Source organism: Aegilops tauschii, chromosome 4 (assembly GCF_002575655.3).
Source record: "Aegilops tauschii subsp. strangulata cultivar AL8/78 chromosome 4, Aet v6.0, whole genome shotgun sequence".
Taxonomy (NCBI): domain Eukaryota; kingdom Viridiplantae; phylum Streptophyta; class Magnoliopsida; order Poales; family Poaceae; genus Aegilops; species Aegilops tauschii.
This window is the reverse complement of record NC_053038.3, coordinates 111,256,115-111,281,087: the sequence shown is the minus strand read 5'-3', so window position 1 is coordinate 111,281,087 and position 24,973 is coordinate 111,256,115. Positions and strand designations below refer to the sequence as shown.

The 24,973-nt window shown below is 48.2% G+C and overlaps 1 protein-coding gene across 2 annotated transcripts; it reads left to right on the top strand.

Moving 5' to 3' along the window:
- The first annotated feature begins 7,533 nt into the window (after positions 1–7,533).
- LOC109781187 (zinc finger CCCH domain-containing protein 53) lies at positions 7,534–11,461 on the top strand. 2 transcript variants are annotated; one of them, XM_020339788.4, is made up of 8 exons: positions 7,537–8,296; positions 8,378–8,545; positions 8,627–8,940; positions 9,018–9,284; positions 9,395–9,614; positions 10,386–10,589; positions 10,741–10,820; positions 10,927–11,461. In XM_020339788.4, the coding sequence occupies exons 1-7, from the start codon at positions 7,686–7,688 to the stop codon at positions 10,772–10,774; spliced, it is 1,818 nt and encodes a 605-aa protein (XP_020195377.1). In that variant the 5' UTR covers positions 7,537–7,685; the 3' UTR covers positions 10,775–10,820; positions 10,927–11,461. The 2 variants fall into 2 exon arrangements, with proteins under 2 accessions (XP_020195378.1, XP_020195377.1); XM_020339789.4 differs by lacking the exon at positions 10,386–10,589 and having other exon boundaries at positions 7,534–8,296.
- The last annotated feature ends 13,512 nt before the right edge of the window (positions 11,462–24,973 follow it).

Sequence of the window (24,973 nt, the reverse complement as noted above, 5' to 3'; positions counted from 1 at the left end):
TCCGGTGTGCCCTGAGAATGAGATATGTGCAGCTCCTATCGGGATTTGTCGGCACATTCGGGCGGCTTTGCTGGTCTTGTTTTACCTTTGTCGAGATGTCTTGTAAACCGGGATTCCGAGACTGATCGGGTCTTTCCGGGAGAAGGTTTATCCTTCGTTGACCGTGAGAGCTTATGATGGGCTAAGTTGGGACACCCCTGTAGGGTATTATCTTTCGAAAGCCGTGCCCGCGGTTATGAGGCAGATGGGAATTTGTTAATGTTCGGTTGTAGATAACTTGTCACTTGACCCAATTAAAATACATCAACTGCGTGTGTAACCGTGATGGTCTCTTCTCGGCGGAGTCCGGGAAGTGAACACGGTCCATGTTATGAATGACGTAAGCAGGTGTTCAGGATGACTTCTTGGTCATTGCTAGATGACGTCCGTTCCGTTGCTTCTCTTCTCGCTCTCATTTGCGCAAGTTAGCCACCATATATGCTTTGCCGCTGCAGCTCCACCTCATTACACCTCCTTTTCCTATAAGCTTAAATAGTCTTGATCTCGCGGGTGTGAGATTGATGAGTCCCCGTGACTCACAGATTCTACCAAAACAGTTGCAGGTGCCGACGATGCCAGTGCAGATGGTGGCGTCGATCTCAAGTGGGAGTTCGACGAGGAACGTGGTCGTTACTATGTGTCTTTTCCTGATGATCAGTAGTGGAGCCCAGTTGGGACGATCGGGGATCTAGCATTTGGGGTTGTCTTATTTTCATCTGGATTTTGACCGTAGTCGGTCTATATGCTTGTATTTTGGATGATGTATGATGATATTTATGTATTGTGTGAAGTGGCGATTGTAAGCCAACTCTTTATCCCATTCTTGTTCATTACATGGGATTGTGTGAAGATGACCCTTCTTGCGACAAAACCACTATGCGGTTATGCCTCTAAGTCGTGCCTCGACACGTGGGAGATATAGCCGCATCGTGGGCGTTACAATCCAGCACCACTACAAGGTCTGGGACATCGACAAAAACAAACTGAACTCCCTGGTTGACCTCGCCTCGGCCATCATCTACCCCTACTACGCGAAGATGAAGGAAGAGAGCAATAAGGACAAGAACGCCTGGCACAGTGTGTGGCATAAGAGACTGGATGAACAACATGTCAAGTACGCGGCCATGGACGCATACACAAGCTACGAGATGTATAGGTGAATCGTTGACATGAGGAACTGTCTTCTTCCTGACAAAGACGAGGGATCGAGCCACATAGCAGTGGCGGGAGCGTCACAAGAAGTAGATGACTAGATGATCGTTTCTCCTACTTTAGAATGCATGCAATTGTTTATTGAGGTGTGTGCGAATGATCTGTTTAGTCACTTATGCAATTGGATGTTTATTTCAGTTATATATATATACATGTTATTCTATTGTAGACAGAGCAATTCACACGGCTTATTAGCAGCAATCGTCTGTGTTATTATTAGTCTTCGCACACATTTCAGATTACGGACCTGTTTGCCGTGTATCACACACATCTTGTTCAGTTGAACCGTTTCCATTGTGTTGCCTAATCACACATAGTTCATCCCAGTGAACCGTATGTTGTATATCGCACACGCCTTCATCTGGTTGCCCGTTTCTTTTTTGCCTCCTCATCCCAAACAGTTAACTAAGCTGAACCGTATGCCTTGCATCGCACACGCAACTAAATTCTGAACCGTGTTTGATGCATCTGTCATCGCAAACGTTTTGCACCTTTTTGACCGGTTTTTTACACCACTGTTTGTGATTATGGCATCGCTATCGCCGTCCTGGGAACGGGGGTCCCCAGACTTGCCTGCCTGCGGCCCACGGTGTGGCTAAGCTAGCGGGCCGTACGACCCATCTTCATCAACAAGGCATCCAAGACCCTCGCGAGGCGGACGACGCAAGACCTCCTTAGGAGCGGCCCCTCTAGGCGGGCTCACGAGGAGCGGAGATATCAAGGCGGGGCAAACCTCGCGAGGCTCAAGTGACGTGAGCCAAGACGATCGAGACCAGGCGGGCGCCAGCACGCGCAGCGTCCTTGTTTCCTCTTTGGTGCTAAGGAGGCAAGCACAGGCAAGGAGTACCGAGGCATCAGGAAAAGGTTGCCATATCGGTGCAACGAGACCAAGACCAGAAGGACGACAAGACGGAGGTCATCGTGGAGCCCAAGACAGCGTCATCACTAGAGCCTTTTGCAGGCGAAGACCGCTTTTGTCAGGATAGCTTGTACTAGCTGTCCCCTTTCAAATTCGCCCGCCGTTGTTGGCTCCCTTCCCGCTCAATATTTGGGGAGAGGACCAGGGCCTATATAAGTAGAGCTAGCCACCACAGTAGGGGGGATCAAGCTCTCGCCCACAAGTCCACAGAGCACAAGAACACCTCAACCTCAGGAGGCTGTTCTTCCCTTTGTACTGTTCTTCATCAGCCCAAGAGGCAATCCACCACCACACACTGGAGTAGGGTATTACACCACAATGGTGGCCTGAACTAGTATAAATCCCGTGTCTTTCTGTGTTGCGAGTTCGTCGAGTTCGTCCGCAAGATCTTAGTGAGCTAGGGAGTAGATCGGTAGGAGGGAAAGAACTTTGCACGCACCCCACAGTTTGAACCTTGAGGGTTTTGCCGGAACCCCACATCCGACAATCGCACACAGTTTTGTCGAAGGGTCTCTGATCGTAGTGTCGCATTTGGACCATCCTGCAGTAGTGACAGTCAAAGAAGGAGTTCTTGCTTGTGTTACAAGGTGTGAAGTTGAGTAAAGACTCAAAACCCGACCACGGCAGAAAATAGAAAGAGAATGAAAAGTCATTCCCTATGCCTCAGTCATAGGTTCTATAAAGTATGCTATGCTGTGTACCAGACCTATTGTATACCTTAGCAAGATATTGACAAGGGAGTACGATAGTGATCTAGGAGTAGATCACTGGACAGCAGTAAAAATTATCCTTAGAGGACTAAGGACATATTTCTCGGTTATGGAGGTGATAAAAGAGTTCGTCGTAAAGAGTTACGTCAATGCAAGCTTTGACACTAATCCAGATGACTCTGAGTCTCAATCTGGATACATATTGAAAGTGGGAGCAATTAGCTAGAGTAGCTTCGTGCAGAGCATTGTAGACATAGAAATTTGCAAAATACATACGGATCTGGTTGTGGCAGACCCATTGACTGAACTTCTCTCACAAGCAAAACATGATCACACCTTAGTACTCTTTGCGTGTTAATCACATGGCGATCTGAACTAGATTATTGACTCTAGTAAACCCTTTGGGTGTTGGTCACATGGCGATGTGAACTATGGGTGTTAATCACATGGTGATGTGAACTATTGGTGTTAAGTCACATGGCGATGTGAACCAGATTATTGACTCTAGTGCAAGTGGGAGACTGAAGGAAATATGCCTTAGAGGCAATAATAAAGTTCTTATTTATATTTCCTTATATCATGATAAATGTTTCTTATTCATGCTAGAATTGTATTAACCGAAAACTTAGTATATGTGTGAATACATAGACAAACAGAGTGTCCCTAGTATGCCTCTACTAAACTAGCTCGTTAATCAAAGATGGTTAAGTTTCCTAGCCATAGACATGTGTTGTCATTTGATGAACGGGATCACATCATTAGAGAATGATGTGATGGACAAGACCCATCCCTTAGCTTAGCACTATGATCGTTTAGTTTATTGCTATTGCTTTCTTCATGACTTATACATGTTCCTATGACTATGAGATTATGCAACTCCCAAATACCAGAGGAACACTTAGTGTGCTATCAAACGTCACAACGTAACTGGGTGATTATAAAGATGCTCTACAGGTGTCTCCGATGGTGTTTGTTGAGTTGGCATAGATCTAGATTAGGATTTGTCACTCCGATTGTCGGAGAGGTGTCTCTGGGCCCTCTCGGCAATGCACATCACTATAAGCCTTGCAAGCAATGTGACTAATGAGTTAGTTGCGGGATGATGCATTACGGAACGAGTAAAGAGACTTGTCGGTAATGAGATTGAACTAGGTATGATGATAACGATGATCGAATCTCGGGCAAGTAACATACCGATGACAAAGGGAACAACGTATGTTGTTATGCGGTTTAACCGATAAAGATCTTCGTAGAATATGTAGGAGCCAATATGAGCATCCAGGTTCCGCTATTGGTTATTGACCGGAGATATGTCTCAGTCATGTCTACATAGTTCTTGAACCCGTAGGGTCCGCACGCTTAATGTTCGATGACGATTTGTATTATGAGTTTATGTGATTTGATGACCGAAGGTTGTTCGGAGTCCCGGAAGAGATCACGGACGTGACGACGAGTCTCAAAATGGTCGAGACATAAAGATTCATATATTGGAAGGTTACATTCAGACACCGGAGGTGTTCCGGGTAGTTTCGGATAAAACCAGAGTGCCGGAGGGGTTACCGGAACTCTCCCTCGGCCTCAACTGGATCAAGAGTTCGAGGGACGTCACCGAGCTGAACGTGTGCAGATCGCGGAGGTGCCGTGCGTTCGGTACTTGGATCGGTTGGATCGCGAAGACGTTCGACTACATCAACCACGTTACTAAACGCTTCCGCTTTCAGTCTACGAGGGTACGTGGACACACTCTCCCCGCTCGTTGCTATGCTTCTCCTAGATAGATCTTGCGTGATCGTAGGCAAAAATTTTGAAATACTACGTTCCCCAACAACCTCTGCATTAGGCCGAAGTAGCTGCTCAGCAGTGACTCTGAAGGCCATAATTTGACATAGGGGTCCTTCATTGATGGCTCCGCCATCCGATGCAACTCCAGCAGCTGCTTCATCTGGTTGTTGAGGAAGGGAGGGTGCTCAGGGGCTTGAAACTACGCCCAAAACAACCTTTGCTCGGCACGACCCTCATGGGATGCGAAGTACTTAGCTATGTCGGACGCACTCCTCGGGAGGTCCACAAAAGCGCCCGGGGAACGCCATACTTGCGTGAGCAATGCAAACTTGTTACCACCAAAGGGACATTGCAGTAAGTACGGCTTACCATCTGCAATAAGCTTGACTTGGTGGAGCTCCTCTTGGAAGCCTCGCGCTTCCATCCGCACCTCCTTGATCGCCGACCTCAACGAGGTCAGCTTGGAGGCCTGATCCTTACTCTTTTGCTCAAGGTCCTCACATTTTGTGACGGCATCCTTGAGCTCCTGTTGCACCTCGGCCACTCTGGCCTCGCGTTGCTGGCTGGCGGTCTTTACCGCTGCTAGTTCGGCGGTCGTCTGCTCAGCCGCTGCCTCTCTATTGTGCAGCCTCTTTTTGAGCCTTCTTCATCTCAGCCTTGAGGGTTTCGTCCTCGTCGGTGACAACTGCAGCAATATTAATTGAACACAGTCTAGGTTAAACTCCGGACAAATTCATTACACAACACGGCTATCGTAATCAGCCCGGTTCAGACTTACCTTGCGCCTCGTTGAACCTCTTGTTAATCTGAACGAGCTCGTCATCGGAGCTCTTGAGCTTACGATTGAGCTCGGCCCGGGCAGCCACCGCCGAAGACGATGCCTGCATATTACACTTAACATATGAGACCCCGTATACTCACTGGCGTTTTCTAATCCCGACCACAGTCACGGGGGCTTCGGTACGGCTATCCTATACCCTTAAGCTATTCGACCCCCGCATGAGTTTTTCAAACTCACTCAGGGCTCGGGAGCTACTGTATATGACCGCATGATCATATAAGTGAAAAAATTAAGGGACAAAAGGGCATTACATGGCTTACCTTGAAGCCCGTCAGAAGGCCACTGAAAGACTCTTTCAGCCCATTGTCCACGGACCAAATGCTTTGCAAAACCGTGCCCATCAAGGCACGACGCTCCTCGGTCACGGAGGAGTTGGTTAGCGCCTCCTCCACCACATCCGGCCACCCAGTTGGAGCCCGCTCTGAAGCAGGCTGGGGTGGCCGAGTTACCCCGGCTCCTCCTGCAGTGGCGGCGGAAATATTCGGCTCTTGGTGCCTTTGCGGCTCCGGAACCGTTTTTGGGGAAAGCTTAGATTGACCATGCTCCCCCTCTTTGTTCTCCAGAGGGGTCATCCCCTCCTGGTTTTCGGCGGCCGAGGTATTCACCTCGACCATAATGTCATCACCCTCGCCCCTCGTGTTCGGCCCGGGAGGGGTCTTCCGGGACAACACCTCCCCGGTCTCCTCGACGACCAGAGGAGGCGTGGTGCGCGACGCCGTCCCGCTCTCCGCTAGCTCGACTGGCGGAGAACCCCTCTTCGAGACTCGATAGGTGGAGAGGTCGCGCGACGGACTACGATATTAAAAGGAGGCATATGGTTAATGATGAACTTAGTTTGGACACACTCATTGCGAGGCTCAAGTTCTGAGCCCGCGACGAATGCCTATATACAGTGGAGGTGCGGCACACTCATTCAGTTGATCGCTTCGACGCCGTCACTAGGGCTTTGCATGTGTTGAAACTAGCCACCTCCATCCGTTGCTGACTGTGCGATTGGACCTAGCAGTCCGCCACACGGTGTTCCTCCTGCAAGCACGGATACCATTAGATGCGATGCACTTACGCTGCTCCGGCGAACCTGTACGTGGGATATGACGACCGACTGTTCAAGGGAGACAGACAAGGAGGAGACGAACCCCGCGGGGGCGCTGCTCCAATTATACTTCCGCTGCACGACACTGCACTAGCGGTAAGGATGTGTGGTCCATCTCTATCAGCATCTTCCTGGATGTTCTGCGGTAGGAATTTTAAATTTGTAGTCGACACACCCTACCGAAGAGCCCAACAACGACACATTATCATTTCGCTCCGATAAGTGGACCTTTCTTTTCGCTGTAGAGTGGGCGCCCTGGATCCCGTGCCTGAGGAGTGACGTCTCGATGACCCACCTTGCGTCCTCTTTGGCCCGCTCCACCATCATGTATTCTCTTGGATCTTCACAAGTTGGCAATGTTGAGGGGTATTGTCAGCGAGACAAGGACGTACAGCCTTGACTGAGGGCTAGAAACATGGGGTCACGATGCACCCATTGTGGCCCAACCTAATGCCCATGGCCTTAGTACATTTTCACGACATGTGTTTCCGTGCCTTAGGATCGGCCCATTGGGTTTCGCCCCTGCCAGGAGTAGATGGATGCAACCGATGGAAGGGGGCGGGGGGAGGATTCAAAGGCGAGCGAAACTTCCAAAAGAAGTAATTACTCGCGTGAAACACGAGAGCGTATTAGGACATGGAGTGGCAGATGCAGAGGGACAATTTTGACAGCTCATCGAAGAAATTGCATTGATCACACTAATTCGTAACGCATTTGACTATATCGGAAAAAGTTATACGCAACCTAAATTGAAAGAGGGGGAGTACTAAAATGAAACTCAAGACAACCATCTGAAATCCAAAATTTGAATGTGACAACCATCCATAGAGAGGAAAACCTCAACCGGCCATTGATGGAGGGAAACTGATTTGAGGGAAGAAGACACTGCACTTTCCCAGCCCAACCCAACCCAGCCGCGCTATTTATTTCACTGTGCCGCTTACAGCTGTGCCCCCACCCTTCCTCCTCGTCTTCCCTCCCCTGTAATCCAATCTTTTCACATTCCCCGCTCCGCGCTCCCTCTCTCCCCCCCTCTCGTCCCCTCCGAGAAATCAAAGCCCGCCGCCGCCTGGAGAGACTAGCGGCGCAATGGACGCCTACGAGGCCACCAAGGTCGTGTTCGCACGGGTCCAGGGGCTCGTCGACGCGGACCTCGCCTCCAAGATCATGGGCATGCTGCTCACCCAGGACAAGAGCGAGGAGGATATGATCCGCCTCGCCTTCGGCCCCGAGCACCTCCTCCAGTCCGTCGTCGCCGACCTCGCGGCCTGCAGCAAACCCCCCTCCCCGCCCGCGCCAGCATGGAGGATGGCGCCGGGTGCGGCTGGAGGAGATGCTGAAGGCGGCCTCCCGTTCGGCGCCGCATCCGAAGCGTTCTACCCCGAGGAGGAGTACGGGTGCTGGTCTCCGGCGAGCGGCACTCATCACCGCCGGAGCTTCTCGCTGAGCGACGCCGAGGGCGGGTGGAAGCCGTGCCAGTACTTCGCCCGGGGGTTCTGCAAGAACGGCTCCGGCTGCCGCTTCCTGCACGGGCTGCCCGAGGACGTCGCCGAGCAGGAGATGGCGGTCATGCGCGCCAAGGCCCTCGCCGCCGCGCGGTCGCAGATGATGGCACCCGCCTTCCCCTTCTCGCCATCGCCGCCCAAAGGCCTCGGCTTCCTCCTACAGCAGCAGCAGCAGCAGCAGAGCGAGTCCCAAAGGTGGCACCTTTTTTAATCCCCATAAGCTTCCATTTTCTCTTGTCATTCAGCCGTCCAGATTACTGATACTTGCAGCTTCAGGGCGGCGGACATGCTGTTCGCCGGAGGCGATGACATGCACAGGTTCTCCCACCGGTCGCCTCGCATGGACCGCGGCGACCTCTCCATCAACCACGGCGCGCGCCAGATCTACCTCACTTTCCCCGCCGACTCCACCTTCACCGAAGAGGACGTGTCCAGCTACTTCAGGTGCGCACACGCCGCCATTGTTGCGTACTAAACCTCTCCCTTCTGCTCTAATGTCGACCGATCATTTGGTTGAGCGCGCAGCATGTACGGGCCGGTACAGGACGTGCGCATCCCGCACCAGCCGAAGCGCATGTTCGGCTTCGTCTCCTTCGTCTACCCGGAGACGGTGCGGCTCGTCCTCGCCAAGGGCAACCCACACTTCGTCTGCCACGCGCGCGTCCTCGTCAAGCCTTACAAGGAGAAGGGCAAGGTCCCCGACAGGTTCAGGCATGGCGGCGGCGGCGGCCCCTGCCTCTCTCCTCACCACCGCGAGTTCGCCTCTGTGGGCAACGCGACGCCGCCTGCCGGTCTGCTCGACTCCAGGGACCCCTTCGACCTCCAGCAGCCGCAAATCGGTGAGCATTTCAACACTCCTATCTAATCATCAGTTATTTGCGCAAGGCGTTTGACGAGCTGGTGTTGCCATTGCCAGGGCAGAGAATGCTGTACGGGAGCATGGCCGGCCACGAGGCGGCGTTTCTGAGGAGGAGGCTGGAGGAGCAGCAGGAGGCGGCCGAGCTGCAGCATGCCATCGAGCTGCAGGGCCGCCGGCTCATGGGGCTGCAGTTTCTTGACCTCAAGAACAGGGGCCACCACCTCCTCGGCTCCCCCGTGGGCTCACCTTCCGACGGCAATGGCGGCTGCTTCAGTGGGAACGGCAATGGCGTCCATCTTGATGACGCCATTAGCACCATCCAAGGTCCAGTTCTTGAAAATCATTACATGTCGATGTTTTCTCTTTTGCAAATGCACATTTGGTTACCCTGAGTGTTCAGAGCTCATCATGACATCCATGCTTGCTTGTTGCAGATAACAGCAATCTGAGCAGTGGTCTTTTCATGGGTCCATATGCTGCTGCTTCTGTGATTTCTAAAGAAGGGAAGCAGGAGTATCAGGAGGAGGGTGGTGATGGCAATGGTAATGGCAATGGCAGTCCCAAGCTGGCAGTCAACTCTGGGGAAGAGGGGAGGAGGGAATCTGGTCCTGGGGCAGCAGCTGCATCCAATGTTGTTTGTGAATACCAAGAAAGGTAATAGTATATCTGTAATCCTTGGGTGGATATTAGTATCGGATGGGGCCAACATGGATTTTCACCACTTGGGTGGATGTCTGCTTCGGGATATTCGAAATGCATATTTTTCCATTAGAAAACTTGAACATCTCGTATTTCTATAAACCATCCTGTAACATGTAGTATCAGTGTTAAATTTAGTATAATCATAAGCATTTTGTGCTACAACGATAATAACTTTATGCAGTACACATATTATCATATTCAGGCCTCAAATTTTCATGGTTTGTATGTCTAAAACTTTCAAAAGGTACCACCGGATTTTGAATCATAAAAAATGTATTTTGGACAAATAGTGGACATTCACCAAAGTGATGAAATGCATTTTGGAAAAATAGTGGACATTCACCGGAGTACTACTTTTTGGGTAACTAAAAGGGGAAACAATGGAAACTTTCAGTAATTAGTGCAGCAACCTCTGTTCCTTTTCTTCATCTGTATATGTGCTAATCATATTATTCTCTTTTATCGTAACAAAAAATGTGCTTTCAAAAGACATTGCAAAAAGGTGACGAGGTATAGGCTTTTGTGGTGCTAATCATAGGCCCTCTTGATTAGTACTAGACGGGACTCGAAGAAGAGAAACTAGTGACCCCAGCTAATGACAAGTATCCATATTAACTGGTTAAACAGTTCCTTTTGCTTCTTTTGTGGGGGCTCTACCATACTTACTGTATTTCCATAATTGATTGATGTGTGTGCGTGTGTCTCTTGTTTTTTGAATTGTAGTGGCATGGAGCACAACCACCACCTGCCTGGTAGCCCCTTTGCTTCCCCCACCAAGGAGGCCTCCATTGCTGCTGCTGCTGCTGCTGAGCAGCAGACAGCTCACACTGGTGCCATGGGCAACAGTAGCAGCCCCCACCTGGTGGCCTCTTCTCTTTTCCCGCCTACAAAACCTCTCTACAGCTCCTGCTTCTCTCAAGTGCCTAGGTGATTATTATTTGAAAACAACATCACTCCAGTTGATTCACTTCCCTTCATGCTTATATTTTCTTTTAACCTGCATCAGGAATTAGTACATTTTTGTGAGAAAATTGTTAACAGCTATGTGAGTAGATGATAAATTGTTTTTCCTCTTCAGATTGTCGTCTGGGCAGGGAGCAATTGGGCTGTGAATAGAGCAAAGAAGAGGGGTGTCATCTCCTCTCTGCAGTGCTGGGAGTAAGTGTCAACCGCAGCAATCACTGACTCAATCATGGTAGAAGGATGTATGTATATAATAGTAAAATTACCCTCCCTGATGATTGGCTTTTTTGTGCGCACGCAGGGGCTCGTGTGATGACTGACCCCATCAAGTGGTGGTAGGAAAAAGAAAAGGAAAGCGTTAACAGATTCTAGGAGGTGTATCTTGTTGAGTTGGGAGAGGGACAGCAGCAGCAACTCAACAGCAACAACAGCAACAGATTAAGAAAGGAAACAAGTCCTAGGTTGTCTTTAGCCCTAGGCATTTTAGTAGTTAGTAGTATATGGTAGCAGCATAAAATAGTACCCAGACGGTCGTTTTAATTATTACCTAGTTCCTGCAAGACTCGAGTCAAGCCGAGCATAGCAAAGGGAAAGTGTGTGGAAAGTACTGTACTTACTAGTAGAAACCATCATGCATAACTGCATTGCTGCGTGTGTGCGCTCGGTCAGGTCAAGGGCAATCCTCTGTTTGTGTGGATCTCATCTCAGTCTGATGACAGAAGAACAAGTATACCGTCACTGCTTGGCTAGTCTTTGACTCCTGGCAGCAGTGGCCACTTTGTGACTAATGACTATCACGCATGCCTTGACATCAAATTGGGTGTCTGTGAACATAACCTCTCCTTTGCTTATCATTCGTTAGAAGAAGATAGGACCGATTTTTTTTTTACCATATGTCGCATCTGGTTTAAAATAAAAAAACTCAAACAATCGAGGGAGAGAGGGAAGGGGGGAAGCAAAAGCCAGAGATGCAGGCGGAGGGAGGGGAAAGTGATGAGATGGGCGCTGCTGCTGCTGCTGCTGCTTTTGGTGGTGGGGCCGGAGCGGGCCGGAGTCTCAGGGCAGTCACGGGCGCAGTTAGCTTACCGTGTGTGTCCTTTTGCCCATGCACTGGTCACTCGCCCATCTATCAATCCATCTCCCGCTGCTCTGCTGCTACATCTTTTCGCCGTCTTCTCCGTCCGTCCATGTACGCTTCGTTCTAGTCGCCCTAGATGAACAGAGCCTATGTACTCTACTACTAGGTGACAAACAAATGGATTTTTACTGTAATCCTCCGTTTTACAGTAGTAGTACTGTAGAAGTAGTTGTACGTTGCCGGAGAAAAGATCACCTGTTGTTGGGTGTTGCCCGTGGAGCGTGGAGAGCGAATCCGAGGGTGCGTGGGCTCAAGTTGACTGGGACCACTCGTCCGTCAATGGAGGCCTGACGGGGTAACGGGGGACACGCACCCACGGCATGCATGTCAGTCTCATGCCATCCACCCCATGCTTCTATTTATTCTCATTCTTCAGGTGGTTGCAACATTATTTTTATTTTCAGGGATGCTAAAATCTTCACGTCAGATTTATTTTTAGGGATGACAGATCGAAAGTTTGTCATGCCAATTTACATTGACGCGAGGATAAAAAAATTAGTTTTCAAACATGGCAATTTTCGGGAAAAAAATAAACTGAGGCGGATTTGCCATCCTCGACCAACATAATTTTCATGGAAAACTTTTGATTCCTCATGCTTAAAAGTCAGGCGTTTGCTGGATATTCGAGTCCCTTGCTTTTTTCCGTTTTGACAAGCACGCATTTCTGTAACGGGCTCGATCTACAAGAGTCTTAAGGATCGGATCTGGAAGGGAAGGGAGAAGGAGGCAGGTAGGGTTTGGAGGAAGGGGAAAGGTAAGGAGCAGAGGAAGGGCAGCTTCTCTCTGTCGATCCAGTTCTGTATTCTTCGATGCCTCACACTCTGGTGACCCAGCTACTTAACCCACTCACAGGCACGCATGCCTGGTTGGCCCAGTGGCCCGAATACGCAACGCACACACCCAAGCCCAGCAGGAAACGCCAGCTGGCATAGCTCACTAACAGCCCCTTGGGCCCAGCCTCACTCCTTGGTCTTCTGCAGGTTGGGTCGCCCTGCAGGCGTGACATTCTCCCCCCCCCCTTGAGTCTTGGCTTGTCCCCAAGCCGTGCTTGCTGGAAAGCGACGACGAAGTTCCGTTGGTTCCTCGCAGGTTGCCAGCGAAGACGGCAGCTCGCTCCACTGCACCAGGAGTCGTGGGCGCATCTCCCCGTGCGTCTTGATGAACTTGGTTGCCAAAATCGCCTCCGGAGAGTGCTCCGCCTGCAACACAGAATTAGCTGGTGGAAGGCTTGGACTTACGGGAACGCCTGGGCTGATCGCCTTCTTTAGTTGAGAGACCTGCACGACTGGGTGGATTTTACTTTCAGCCGGCAACTCGAGCTTATATGCCACCTTCCCGACCCGAGCTATGACAGGATACGGCCCGTAGTATCTGAATGCCAGCTTTTGGTATGGTCGCTGAGCCACCGAGGTCTGAATGAATGGTTGAAGCTTCAAGAACACCAGGTCCCCCACCTCAAAGGACCGATCCGTGCGAAGCTTGTCTGCTTGTTTCTTCATGCGATCCTGCGCATGCTTCAGCTGCTGCCGCAAATGATCCATCATGACTGCTCTCTCCTGCAACCACGCGGCCAAGTCCGGCACTGAGCTTTCTTCAACCTGTGTGACTGCAAATTCTCGTGGCAGGTGCCCATAGATCACTTCGAAAGGAGTGCGCCCCAGTGATGAGTGAAAAGCTGTATTGTACCAATATTCAGCCAAGAACAACCATTTGCTCCAGTTCTTCGGACATGAGTGCACCGCACAACGTAGGTATCCTTCTAAACACTGATTCACTCGCTCAGTTTGCCCATCAGTCTGCGGATGATAAGACGAGCTCAATCTCAGCTCGGTTTGAGATAGCTTGAACAGTTCCTGCCAAATTGCGCTGGTGAAGATCCGGTCTCTGTCCGAGATGATGGCCAAGGGCAACCCGTGCAAACGAAAAATGTTCTTCATGAATGCTTCTGCCACTGTCAGAGCTGTGTAAGGATGTTTCAAGGGTACGAAATGAGCATATTTCGAGAATTTATCCACCACCACTAAGATCACGTTCAGTCCTCCTGAGGTTGGCAGCCCCTCGATGAAATCAAGAGACACCACTGCCCACGGTCTCTTAGGAATGGGGAGAGGTTGCAGTAACCCGGCAGGAGAGATCCGCTCTGTCTTAGCTCTCTGACAAATGCCACATGATTTCACGTATTGCTTGATCATGGCCTTCATACCCTTCCAGGAGAAGAGGTTTTTGACGCGATGATATGTAGCATAGAATCCTGAATGGCCCCCAATCGCGCTGTCATGCAGAGCTTTGATCAAGGCCAACTGGGTTGTTTCGTCAGAGCCAATCCAAATGCGCCCTTTGTGGCGAATCACCCCATCCCGCAATGAGTAATCACTGTCATTAGTTGGATCCAGCGTTAGTTGCTCCAGTTTGCGCTGAGCCTTCGTGTCCTGACGATAACTGCTTGCCACCGCCTCAAGCCATGCTGGCCTGCAGACTGAGAGTGCCGCGAGTTCCTCTTCCTCCCAATGCTCTCTTCTCGACAACGCATCGGCTGCCTTGTTAGTGATACGCTTTTTGTATTGGATCTGAAATTGAAGACCTACGAGCTTGGTAAAGGCTCCCTGTTGAATCGGCATATTAAGCCGCTGATCTGTCAAATGGAGTAGGCTCTTCTGATCCGTGCGCACCAAGAACTCCGCATGTTGCAGATACGGGCTCCAGCGGTCAACTGCAAGCATCAGCGCCAAGCATTCCTTTTCATATGCAGACAGTCCAAGGTTGCGTGGGGCCAAAGCCTTGCTCAAGTAGGCCAGGGGGTGAGCATCCTGCACGAGCACCGCTCCCACTCCCATAGCACTCGCGTCAGTCTCCACCACAAACTTCTTTGTGAAATCTGGCAATGCCAGCACCGGGGCTTGAACCAGAGCTTTCTTTAGTTCGTTGAATGCCGTCTCAGCCGTGGGTGTCCAGATAAATAGGGTACCTTTCTTAAGCATGTCCGTCAGGGGGCGAGAAATGATACCGAAGTTTCTGACAAACTTATGGTAGTAGCCCGCTAGCCCCAAGAATTCCCGCAGCTTACGGACTGACTCCAGACGTGGCCAATCACGGACTGACTCAATTTTGCTGCCATCGGTGGCCACACCCTCACTGCTGATCTTGTGTCCCAAGTATATTATCTGTTACTGCGCGAACGAGCACTTCGAGCGTTTGACTTTCAGGCTGTGTTCCTTCAGTGTCTGCAGTACCTGCTTCAGCAATCTCACGTGCTCCTCCATGGTCGATGAATGAATAAGTATATCATCCATGAACACCAACACTCCATGGCGGAGTAATGGTCCTAGCACTATATTCATCCCCCCTGGAATGTAGGTGGCCCTCCCGTCACCCCGTACGGTAACACTCGGAACTGAAAGTGCCCCTGATGAGTTTTAAACGCAGTTTTTGGTTCGTCCTCCTCACGCAGCCTTATCTGATGAGAGCCTGCCCGTAGGTCCAGTTTGGAAAACCAGCGAGACCCTGCCAGCTCGTCCGAGAGTTCATCGATGATTGGCATGGGGTAGGCACTTTTAACTGTGATTGCGTTCAAGTGCCGGTAATCCACGCACATCCTCCATGTCATATCTTTCTTCTTGACGAGCAACACCGCAGATGAATAAGGGCTCGAACTAGGGATAATCAATCCAGCTTTCAGCAGCTCTTTCACTTGAGTCTCGATTTCTGTCTTCCGTTCTGGTGTGTATCTGTAGGGTCGGACGTTGACTGGCTTAGCTCCTGGGATGATGGGAATGACATGATCCCACTCTCGATGTGGTGGCAAAGCAGTTGGTTCCTCAAAAACCTCCTGAAATTCTTGCAACACTGCCTGTACCTCGACTGGAATATGCTCAATAATCACCTCCTCTCCCACTGCATACAGATAGACTATGTGAGCCACAACATTGGTCTCCTCCAACGCACACAACTGGGCACAAGTAATTGGCTGCACTTGCTGAAGCTGATTTTGCACTCCTGTCAACTGAATTGACTGTCCCTGGTGCATAAATTGGAGTTGCTTTGCTGCCCAATCAATCCACATGGGTCCACATCACTCCAGCCAATCAATCCCCACCACCATATCATAACAACCCAGCGCCAATATCCTGAGATCTGTGGAGAACTCATACCCTTGTGTTTGCCACTTGCAGTTGGACACCACCCCAAAACAAGATAAAGTCCCACCATCAGCTATCTTAACCGAAACCTTGTTCATCTGCTGCACTTGCAGGTTGAGCCTCTCTGCCACTGTCTCACTTAGGAAACTATGGGAGCTCCCGGAGTCGACCAGTACCAATAGTTCTTGTCCACCAATTTGTCCAAGCAACCGAGCAGTGCGAGGTGTTGTCTGCCCTGTGGTTGCCACTTTGGAGATGCACATCAACACATCATCATCCGAGTCCGGTTCTTGTACTGCAGGAGCCCCTTCCTCTGCTTGCAGCATCTCCAGCAACTCCTCCACGACATGAAGTTGCACGGTAGGCCCGCACTGATGCCCTTGCCCCCATCGCTCGCCACATTTGAAGCAAAGTCCCCGGGCTCGACGGTAGTTACGCAGGGCTGCCACCCAATCCTCACCCCTGCCTGGGCGATCAGGAGGGTTGGCCGCGTCCAAAGCGCGGCGATCCTCGGCTTCCGCCGTGAAGGAAATATGCCCTAGAGGCAATAATAAAGTTATTATTTATTTCCTTATATCATGATAAATGTTTATTATTCATGATAGAATTGTATTAACCGGAAACATGATACATGTGTGAATACATAGACAAACAGAGTGTCACTAGTATGCCTCTACTTGACTAGCTCGTTGATCAAAGATGGTTATGTTTCCTAGCCATAGACATGAGTTATCATTTGATTAACGGGATCACATCATTAGGAGAATGATGTGATTGACTTGACCCATTCCGTTAGCTCAGCACTCGATCGTTTAGTATGTTGCTATTGCTTTCTTCATGACTTATACATGTTCCTATGACTTTGTGTGCTACCAAACGTCACAACGTAACCGGGTGATCATAAAGGTGCTCTACAGGTGTCTCCGAAGGTACTTGTTGGGTTGGCGTATTTCGAGATTAGGATTTGTCACTCCGAGTGTCGGAGAGGTATCTTTGGGCCCACTCAGTAATACACATCACTATAAGCCTTGCAAGCATTGTGACTAATGAGTTAGTTATGGGATGATGTATTACGGAACGAGTAAAGAGACTTGCCGGTAACGAGATTGAACTAGGTATCGAGATACCGACGATCAAATCTCGGGCAAGTAACATACCGATGACAAAGGGAACAACATATGTTGTTATGCGGTCTGACCGATAAAGATCTTCGTAGAATATGTGGGAACCAATATGAGCATCCAGGTTCCGCTATTGGTTATTGACCGGAGAGGTGTCTCGGTCATGTCTACATAGTTCTCGAACCCGTAGGGTCCGCACGCTTAACGTTACGATGACAGTTTTATTATGAGTTTATGTATTTTGATGTACCGAAGGAGTTCGGAGTCCCGGATGAGATCGGGGACATGACGAGGAGTCTCGAAATGGCCGAGACGTAAAGATCGATATATTGGATGACTATATTCGGACTTTGGAAAGGTTCCGAGTGATTCGGGTATTTTTCGGAGTACCAGAGAGTTACGGGAATTCGTATTGAGCCTTAATGGGCCATACGGGAAAGGAGAGAAAGGCCCCAAAGGGAGGCCGCACCCCTCCCCATGGACTAGTCCGAATTGGACTAGGGAGGGGGGGCGCCCCCTTCCTTCTTTCTCCTTCTCCCTTCCCTTTTCCTACTCCAACAAGGAAAGGAGGAGTCCTACTCCCGGTGGGAGTAGGACTCCCCCCTTGGCGCGCCCTCCTCCTAGGCCGGCCGCCTCCCCCCTTGCTCCTTTATATACGGGGGCAGGGGGGCACCCCATAGACACAACAATTGATCTATTGATCTCTTAGCCGTGTGCGGTGCCCCCTCCACCATATTACACCTCGATAATATCGTAGCGGTGCTTAGGCGAAGCCCTGCGTCGGTAGAACATCATCATCGTCACCACGCCGTCGTGCTGACGAAACTCTCCCTCAACACTCGGCTGGATCGGAGTTCGAGGGACGTCATCGAGCTGAACGTGTGCTGAACTCGGAGGTGCCGTGCGTTCGGTACTTGATCGGTCGGATCGTGAAGACGTACGACTACATCAACCGCGTTGTGTTAACGCTTCCGCTTTCGGTCTACGAGGGTACGTGGACAACACTCTCCCCTCTCGTTGCTATGCATCACCATGATCTTGCGTGTGCGTAGGTTTTTTTTTTTTGAAATTACTACGTTCCGCAACAGTGGTATCAGAGCCAGGTTTTATGCGTTGATGTTATGCACGAGCAGAACACAAGTGAGTTGTGGGCGATATAAGTCATACTGCTTACCAGCATGTCATACTTTGGTTCGGCGGTATTGTGAGATGAAGCGGCCCGGACCGACATTACGCGTACGCTTACGCGAGACTGGTTTCACCGTTGCGAGCACTCGTTGCTTAAAGGTGACTGGCGGGTGTCTGTCTCTCTCACTTTAGTTGAACCGAGTGTGGCTACGCCCGGTCCTTGCGAAGGTTAAAACAACACCAACTTGACAAACTATCGTTGTGGTTTTGATGCGTAGGTAAGAACGGTTCTTGCTAAGCTCGTAGTAGCCACGTAAAACTTGCAACAACAAAGTAGAGGACGTCTAACTTGTTTTTGCAGGGCATGTTGTGATGTGATATGGTCAAGGCGTGATGCTATATTTTATTGTATGAGATGATCATGTTTTGTAACCAAGTTATCGGCAACTGGCAGGAGCCATATGGTTGTCGCTTTATTGTATGCAATGCAATCGCCATGTAATTGTTTTACTTTATCACTAAGCGGTAGCGGTAGTCGTAAAAGCAATAGTTGGCGAGACGACAACGATGCTACGATGGAGATCAAGGTGTCGCGCTGGTGACGATGGTGATCATGATGGTGCTTCGGAGATGGAGATCACAAGCACAAGATGATGATGGCCATATCATATCACTTATATTGATTGCATGTGATGTTTATCTTTTATGCATCTTATCTTGCTTTGATTGACGGTAGCATTATAAGATGATCTCTCACTAAAATTTCAAGATAAAAGTGTTCTCCCTGAGTATGCACCGTTGCGAAAGTTCTTCGTGCCGAGACACCACGTGATGATCGGGTGTGATAGGCTCTACGTTTAAATACAACGGGTGCAAAACAGTTGCACACGCGGAATACTCAGGGTAAACTTGACGAGCCTAGCATATGCAGATATGGCCTCGGAACACTGAGACCGAAAGGTGGAGCGTGAATCATATAGTAGATATGATCAACATAGTGATGTTCACCATTGAAAACTACTCCATTTCACGTGATGATCGGTTATGGTTTAGTTGATATGGATCACGTGATCACTTAGAGGATTAGAGGGATGTCTATCTAAGTGGGAGTTCTTAAGTAATATGATTAATTGAACTTAAATTTATCATGAACTTAGTCCTGATAGTATTTTGCAAATTATGTTGTAGATCAATAGCTCGCATTGTTGCTTCCCTGTGTTTATTCTTGATATGTTCCTAGAGAAAAATTATGTTGAAAGATGTTAGTAGCAAAGAAGCGGATTGGATCCGTGATCTGAGGATTATCCTCATTGCTGCACAGAAGAATTATGTCCTTGATGCACCGCTAGGTGACAGACCTATTGCAGGAGCAGATGCAGACGTTATGAACGTTTGGCTAGCTCAATATGATGACTACTTGATAGTTTAGTGCACCATGCTTAACGGCTTAGAATCGGGACTTCAAAGACGTTTTGAACGTCATGGACCATATGAGATGTTCCAGGTGTTGAAGTTAATATTTCAAGCAAATACCCGAGTTGAGAGATATGACGTCTCCAACAAGTTCTATAGCTAAAAGATGGAGGAGAATAGCTCAAGCAGTGAGCATGTGCTCAGATTGTCTGGGTACTACAATCGCTTGAATTAAGTGGGAGTTAATCTTCCAGATAAAATAGTGATTGACAGAATTCTCTAGTCACCATCACCAAGTTAGTAGAACTTCGTGATGAACTATAGTACGCAAGGGATGACGAAAGTAATTCCCGAGCTCTTCGTGATGCTGAAATCGACGAAGGTAGAAATCAAGAAAAACATCAAGTGTTGATGGTTGACGAGACCACTAGTTTCTAGAAAAGGGCAAAGGAAAGAAGGGGAACTTCAAGAAGAACGGCAAGCAAGTTGCAGCTCAAGTGAAGAAGCCTAAGTCTGGTCCTAAGCCTGAGACTAAGTGCTTCTACTGCAAAGGGACTGGTCACTGGAAGCGGAACTACCCCAAGTATTTGGTGGATAAGAAGGATGGCAAAGTGAACAAAGGTATATTGGATATACATGTTATTGATGTGTACTTACTAGTGTTTATAGCAACCCCTCAGTATTTGATACTGGTTCAGTTGCTAAAGAGTAGTAACTCGAAACGGGAGTTGCAGAATAAACAGAGACTAGTAAAAGGCGAGGTGACGATGTGTGTTGGAAGTAATTCCAAGATTGATATGATCATCATTGCACACTCCCTATACTTTCGGGATTAGTGTTGAAACTAAATAAGGGTTATTTGGTGTTTGCGTTGAGCATGAATATGATTTGATCATGTTTGTTGCAATACGGTTATTCATTTAAATTAGAGAATAATTGTTGTTCTGTTTACATGAATAAAACCTTCTATGGTCATACACCCGATAAAATGGTTTGTTGGATCTCGATCGTAGTGATACACATATTCATAATAATGAAGCCAAAAGATGCAAAGTTAATAATGATACTGCAACTTATTTGTGGCACTGCCGTTTAGGTCATATTGGTGTAAAGTGCATGAAGAAACTCCATACTGATGGGATTTTGGAATCACTTGATTATGAATCACTTGATGCTTGCGAACCGTGCCTCATGGGCAAGATGACTAAAACGCCGTTCTCCGGAACTATGGAGAGAGCAACAGATTTGTTGGAAATCATACATACAGATGTATGTGGTCCGATGAATATTGAGGCTCGTAGCAGGTATCATTATTTTCTGACCTTCACAGATGATTTGAACAGATATGGGTATATCTGCTTAATGAAACAGAAGTCTGAAACATTTGAAAAGTTCATATAATTTCAGAGTGAAGTGGAAAATCATCGTAACAAGAAAATAAAGTTTCTACGATCTGATCATGGAGAAGAGTATTTGAGTTACGAGTTTGGCCTTCAGTTAAAACAATGTGAAATAGTTTCACTACTCACGCCACCTGGAACACCACAGTGTAATGGTGTGTCCGAACATCGTAACCGTACTTTATTAGATATGGTGCGATATATGATGTCTCTTACCGATCTACCACTATCGTTTTGGGGTTATGCATTAGAGACAGCTGCATTCACGTTAAATAGGGTACCATCTAAATCCGTTGAGACGACATCTTATGAACTGTGGTTTGGCAAGAAACCAAAGTTGTCGTTTCTTAAAGTTTGGGGTTGCGATGCTTATGTGAAAAAGTTTCATCCTGATAAGCTCAAACCCAAATCGGAGAAATGTGTCTTCATAGGATACCCAAAGGAGACTGTTGGGTACACCTTCTATCACAGATCCGAAGGCAAGACATTCGTTGCTAAGAATGGATCCTTTCTAGAGAAGGAGTTTCTCTCGAAAGAAGTGAGTGGGAGGAAAGTAGAACTTGATGAGGTAACTGTACCTGCTCCCTTATTGGAAAGTAGATCATCACAAAAACCAGTTTCTGCGACACCTACACCAATTAGTGGGGAAGTTAATGATAATGATCATGAAACTTCAGATCAAGTAATTACTGAACCTCGTAGGTCAACCAGATTAAGATCCGCACCAGAGTGGTACGGTAACCCTGTTCTGGAGGTTATGTTACTAGACCATGACGAACCTACGAACTATGAAGAAGCGATGGTGAAGCCAGATTCCGCAAAATGGCTTGAGGCCATGAAATCCGAGATGCGATCCATGTATGAGAACAAAGTATGGACTTTGGTTGACTTGCCCGATGGTCGGCAAGCCATTGAAAATAAATGGATCTTCAAGAAGAAGACTGACGCTGATGGTAATGTTACTATCTATAAAGCTCGACTTGTTGCGAAATGTTTTCGACAAGTTCAAGGGATTGACTACGATGAGACCTTCTCACCCGTAGCGATGCTTAAGTCTGTCCGAATCATGTTAGCAATTGCCGCATTTTATGATTATGAAATTTGGCAAATGGATGTCAAAACTGCATTCCTGAATGGATTTCTGGAAGAAGAGTTGTATATGATGCAACCGGAAGGTTTTGTTGATCCAAAGGGAGCTAACAAAGTGTGCAAGCTCCAGCGATCCATTTATGGACTGGTGCAAGCCTCTCGGAGTTGGAATAAACGCTTTGATAGTGTGATCAAAGCATTTGGTTTTATACAGACTTTTGGAGAAGCCTGTATTTACAAGAAAGTGAGTGGGAGCTCAGTAGCATTTTTGATATTATATGTGGATGACATATTGCTGATTGGAAATGATATAGAATTTCTGGATAGCATAAAGGGATACTTGAATAAGAGTTTTTCAATGAAAGACCTCGGTGAAGCTGCATACATATTAGGCATTAAGATCTATAGAGATAGATCAAGACGCTTAATTGGACTTTCACAAAGCACATACCTTGACAAAGTTTTGAAGAACTTCAAAATGGATCAAGCAAAGAAAGGGTTCTTGCCTGTACTACAAGGTGTGAGATTGAGTAAGACTCAATGCCCGACCACTGCAGAAGATAGAGAGAAGATGAAAGATGTTCCCTATGCCTCGGCCATAGGTTCTATAAAGTATGCCATGCTGTGTACCAGATCTATTGTATACCCTACACTGATTTTGGCAAGGGAGTACAATAGTGATCTAGGAGTAGATCACTGGACAGCGGTCAAAATTATCCTTAGTGGAATAAGGATATGTTTCTCGATTATGGAAGTGACAAAAGGTTCGTCGTAAAGGGTTACGTCGATGCAAGTTTTGACACTAATCTAGATGACTCTAAGTCTCGGTCTAGATACATATTGAAAGTGGGAGCAATTAGCTAGAGTAGCTCCGTGCAGAGCATTGTGGACATAGAAATTTGCAAAATACTTACGGATCTGAATGTGACAGACCCGTTGACTAAAATTATCTCACAAGCAAAACATGATCACACCTTAGTACTCTTTGGTTGTTAATCACATAGCGATGTGAACTAGATTAATGACTCTAGTAAACCCTTTGGGTATTGGTCACATGACGATGTGAACTATGGGTGTTAATCACATGGTGATGTGAATAATTGGTGTTAAATCACATGGCGATGTGAACTAGATTATTGACTCTAGTGCAAGTGGGAGACTGAAGGAAATATGCCCTAGAGGCAAAAATAAACTTATTATTTATTTCCTTATATCATGATAAATGTTTATTATTCATGCTAGAATTGTATTAACCGGAAACATGATACATGTGTGAATACATAGACAAACAGAGTGTCACTAGTATGCCTCTACTTGACTAGCTCGTTGATCAAAGATGGTTATGTTTCCTAGCCATAGACATGAGTTGTCATTTGATTAACGGGATCACATCATTAGGAGAATGATGTGATTGACTTGACCCATTCCGTTAGCTCAGCACTCGATCGTTTAGTATGTTGCTATTGCTTTCTTCATGACTTATACATGTTCCTATGACTATGAGATTATGCAACTCCCGTTTACCGGAGGAACACTTTGTGTGCTACCAAAAGTCACAACGTAACTGGATGATCATAAAGGTGCTCTACAGGTGTCTCCGAAGGTACTTGTTGGGTTGGCGTATTTCGAGATTAGGATTTGTCACTCCGAGTGTCGGAGAGGTATCTCTGGGCCCACTCAGTAATACACATCACTATAAGCCTTGCAAGCATTGTGACTAATGAGTTAGTTGCGGGATGATGTATTACGAAACGAGTAAAGAGACTTGCCGGTAACGAGATTGAACTAGGTATCGAGATACCGACGATTGAATCTCGGGCAAGTAACATACCGATGACAAAGGGAACAACGTATGTTGTTATGCGGTCTGACCGATAAAGATCTTCGTAGAATATGTGGGAACCAATATGAGCATCCAGGTTCCGCTATTGGTTATTGACCGGAGAGGTGTCTCGGTCATGTCTACATAGTTCTCGAACCCGTAGGGTCCGCACGCTTAACGTTACGATGACAGTTTTATTATGAGTTTATGTATTTTGATGTACCGAAGGAGTTCGGAGTCCCGGATGAGATCGGGGACATGACGAGGAGTCTCGAAATGGCCGAGACGTAAAGATCGATATATTGGATGACTATATTCGGACTTCGGAAAGGTTCCGAGTGATTCGGGTATTTTTGGAGTACCAAAGAGTTACGGGAATTCGTATTGGGCCTTAATGGGCCATACGGGAAAGGAGAGAAAGGCCCCAAAGGGAGGCCGCGTAGGACTCCCCCCTTGGCGTGCCCTCCTCCTAGGCCGGCCGCCTCCCCCCTTGCTCCTTTATATACGGGGGCAGGGGGGCACCCCATAGACACAACAATTGATCTATTGATCTCTTAGCCGTGTGCGGTGCCCCCCTCCACCACATTACACCTCGATAATATCGTAGCGGTGCTTAGGCGAAGGCCTGCGTTGGTAGAACATCATCATCGTCACCACACCGTCGTGCTGACGAAACTCTCCCTCAACACTCGGCTGGATCGGAGTTCGAGGGACGTCATCGAGCTGAACGTGTGCTTAACTCGGAGGTGCCGTGCGTTCGGTACTTGATCGGTCGGATCGTGAAGACGTACGACTACATCAACCGCGTTGTGTTAACGCTTCCGCTTTCGGTCTACGAGGGTACGTGGACAACACTCTCCCCTCTTGTTGCTATGCATCACCATGATCTTGCGTGTGCGTAGTTTTTTTTTTGAAATTACTACGTTCCCCAACACGCCGGTGGTCCTGGCAGCATCTGGCGCGTGGGTGGAGCACCAATCGCTAGCAGGGGGCGTTTGCACCGGCACCCTGTGCTGCTGACCATCCTGGCGCCTATATTCACGGCGCGACATCGCCTCCAGCAGCTCCTCCTGCAACGTAGCCAGAGAGAAAGCAGATTCC

Bases quoted from the DNA above. Each gene is read 5' to 3' on its own strand.
- LOC109781187 (XM_020339788.4), top strand. From the start codon at position 7,686: ATGGACGCCTACGAGGCCACCAAGGTCGTGTTCGCACGGGTCCAGGGG. The intron at 8,941-9,017 runs GTGAGCATTTCA...TGCCATTGCCAG, and splicing joins CCTCCAGCAGCCGCAAATCG to GGCAGAGAATGCTGTACGGG. The intron at 9,615-10,385 runs GTAATAGTATAT...TTTGAATTGTAG, and splicing joins GTTTGTGAATACCAAGAAAG to TGGCATGGAGCACAACCACC.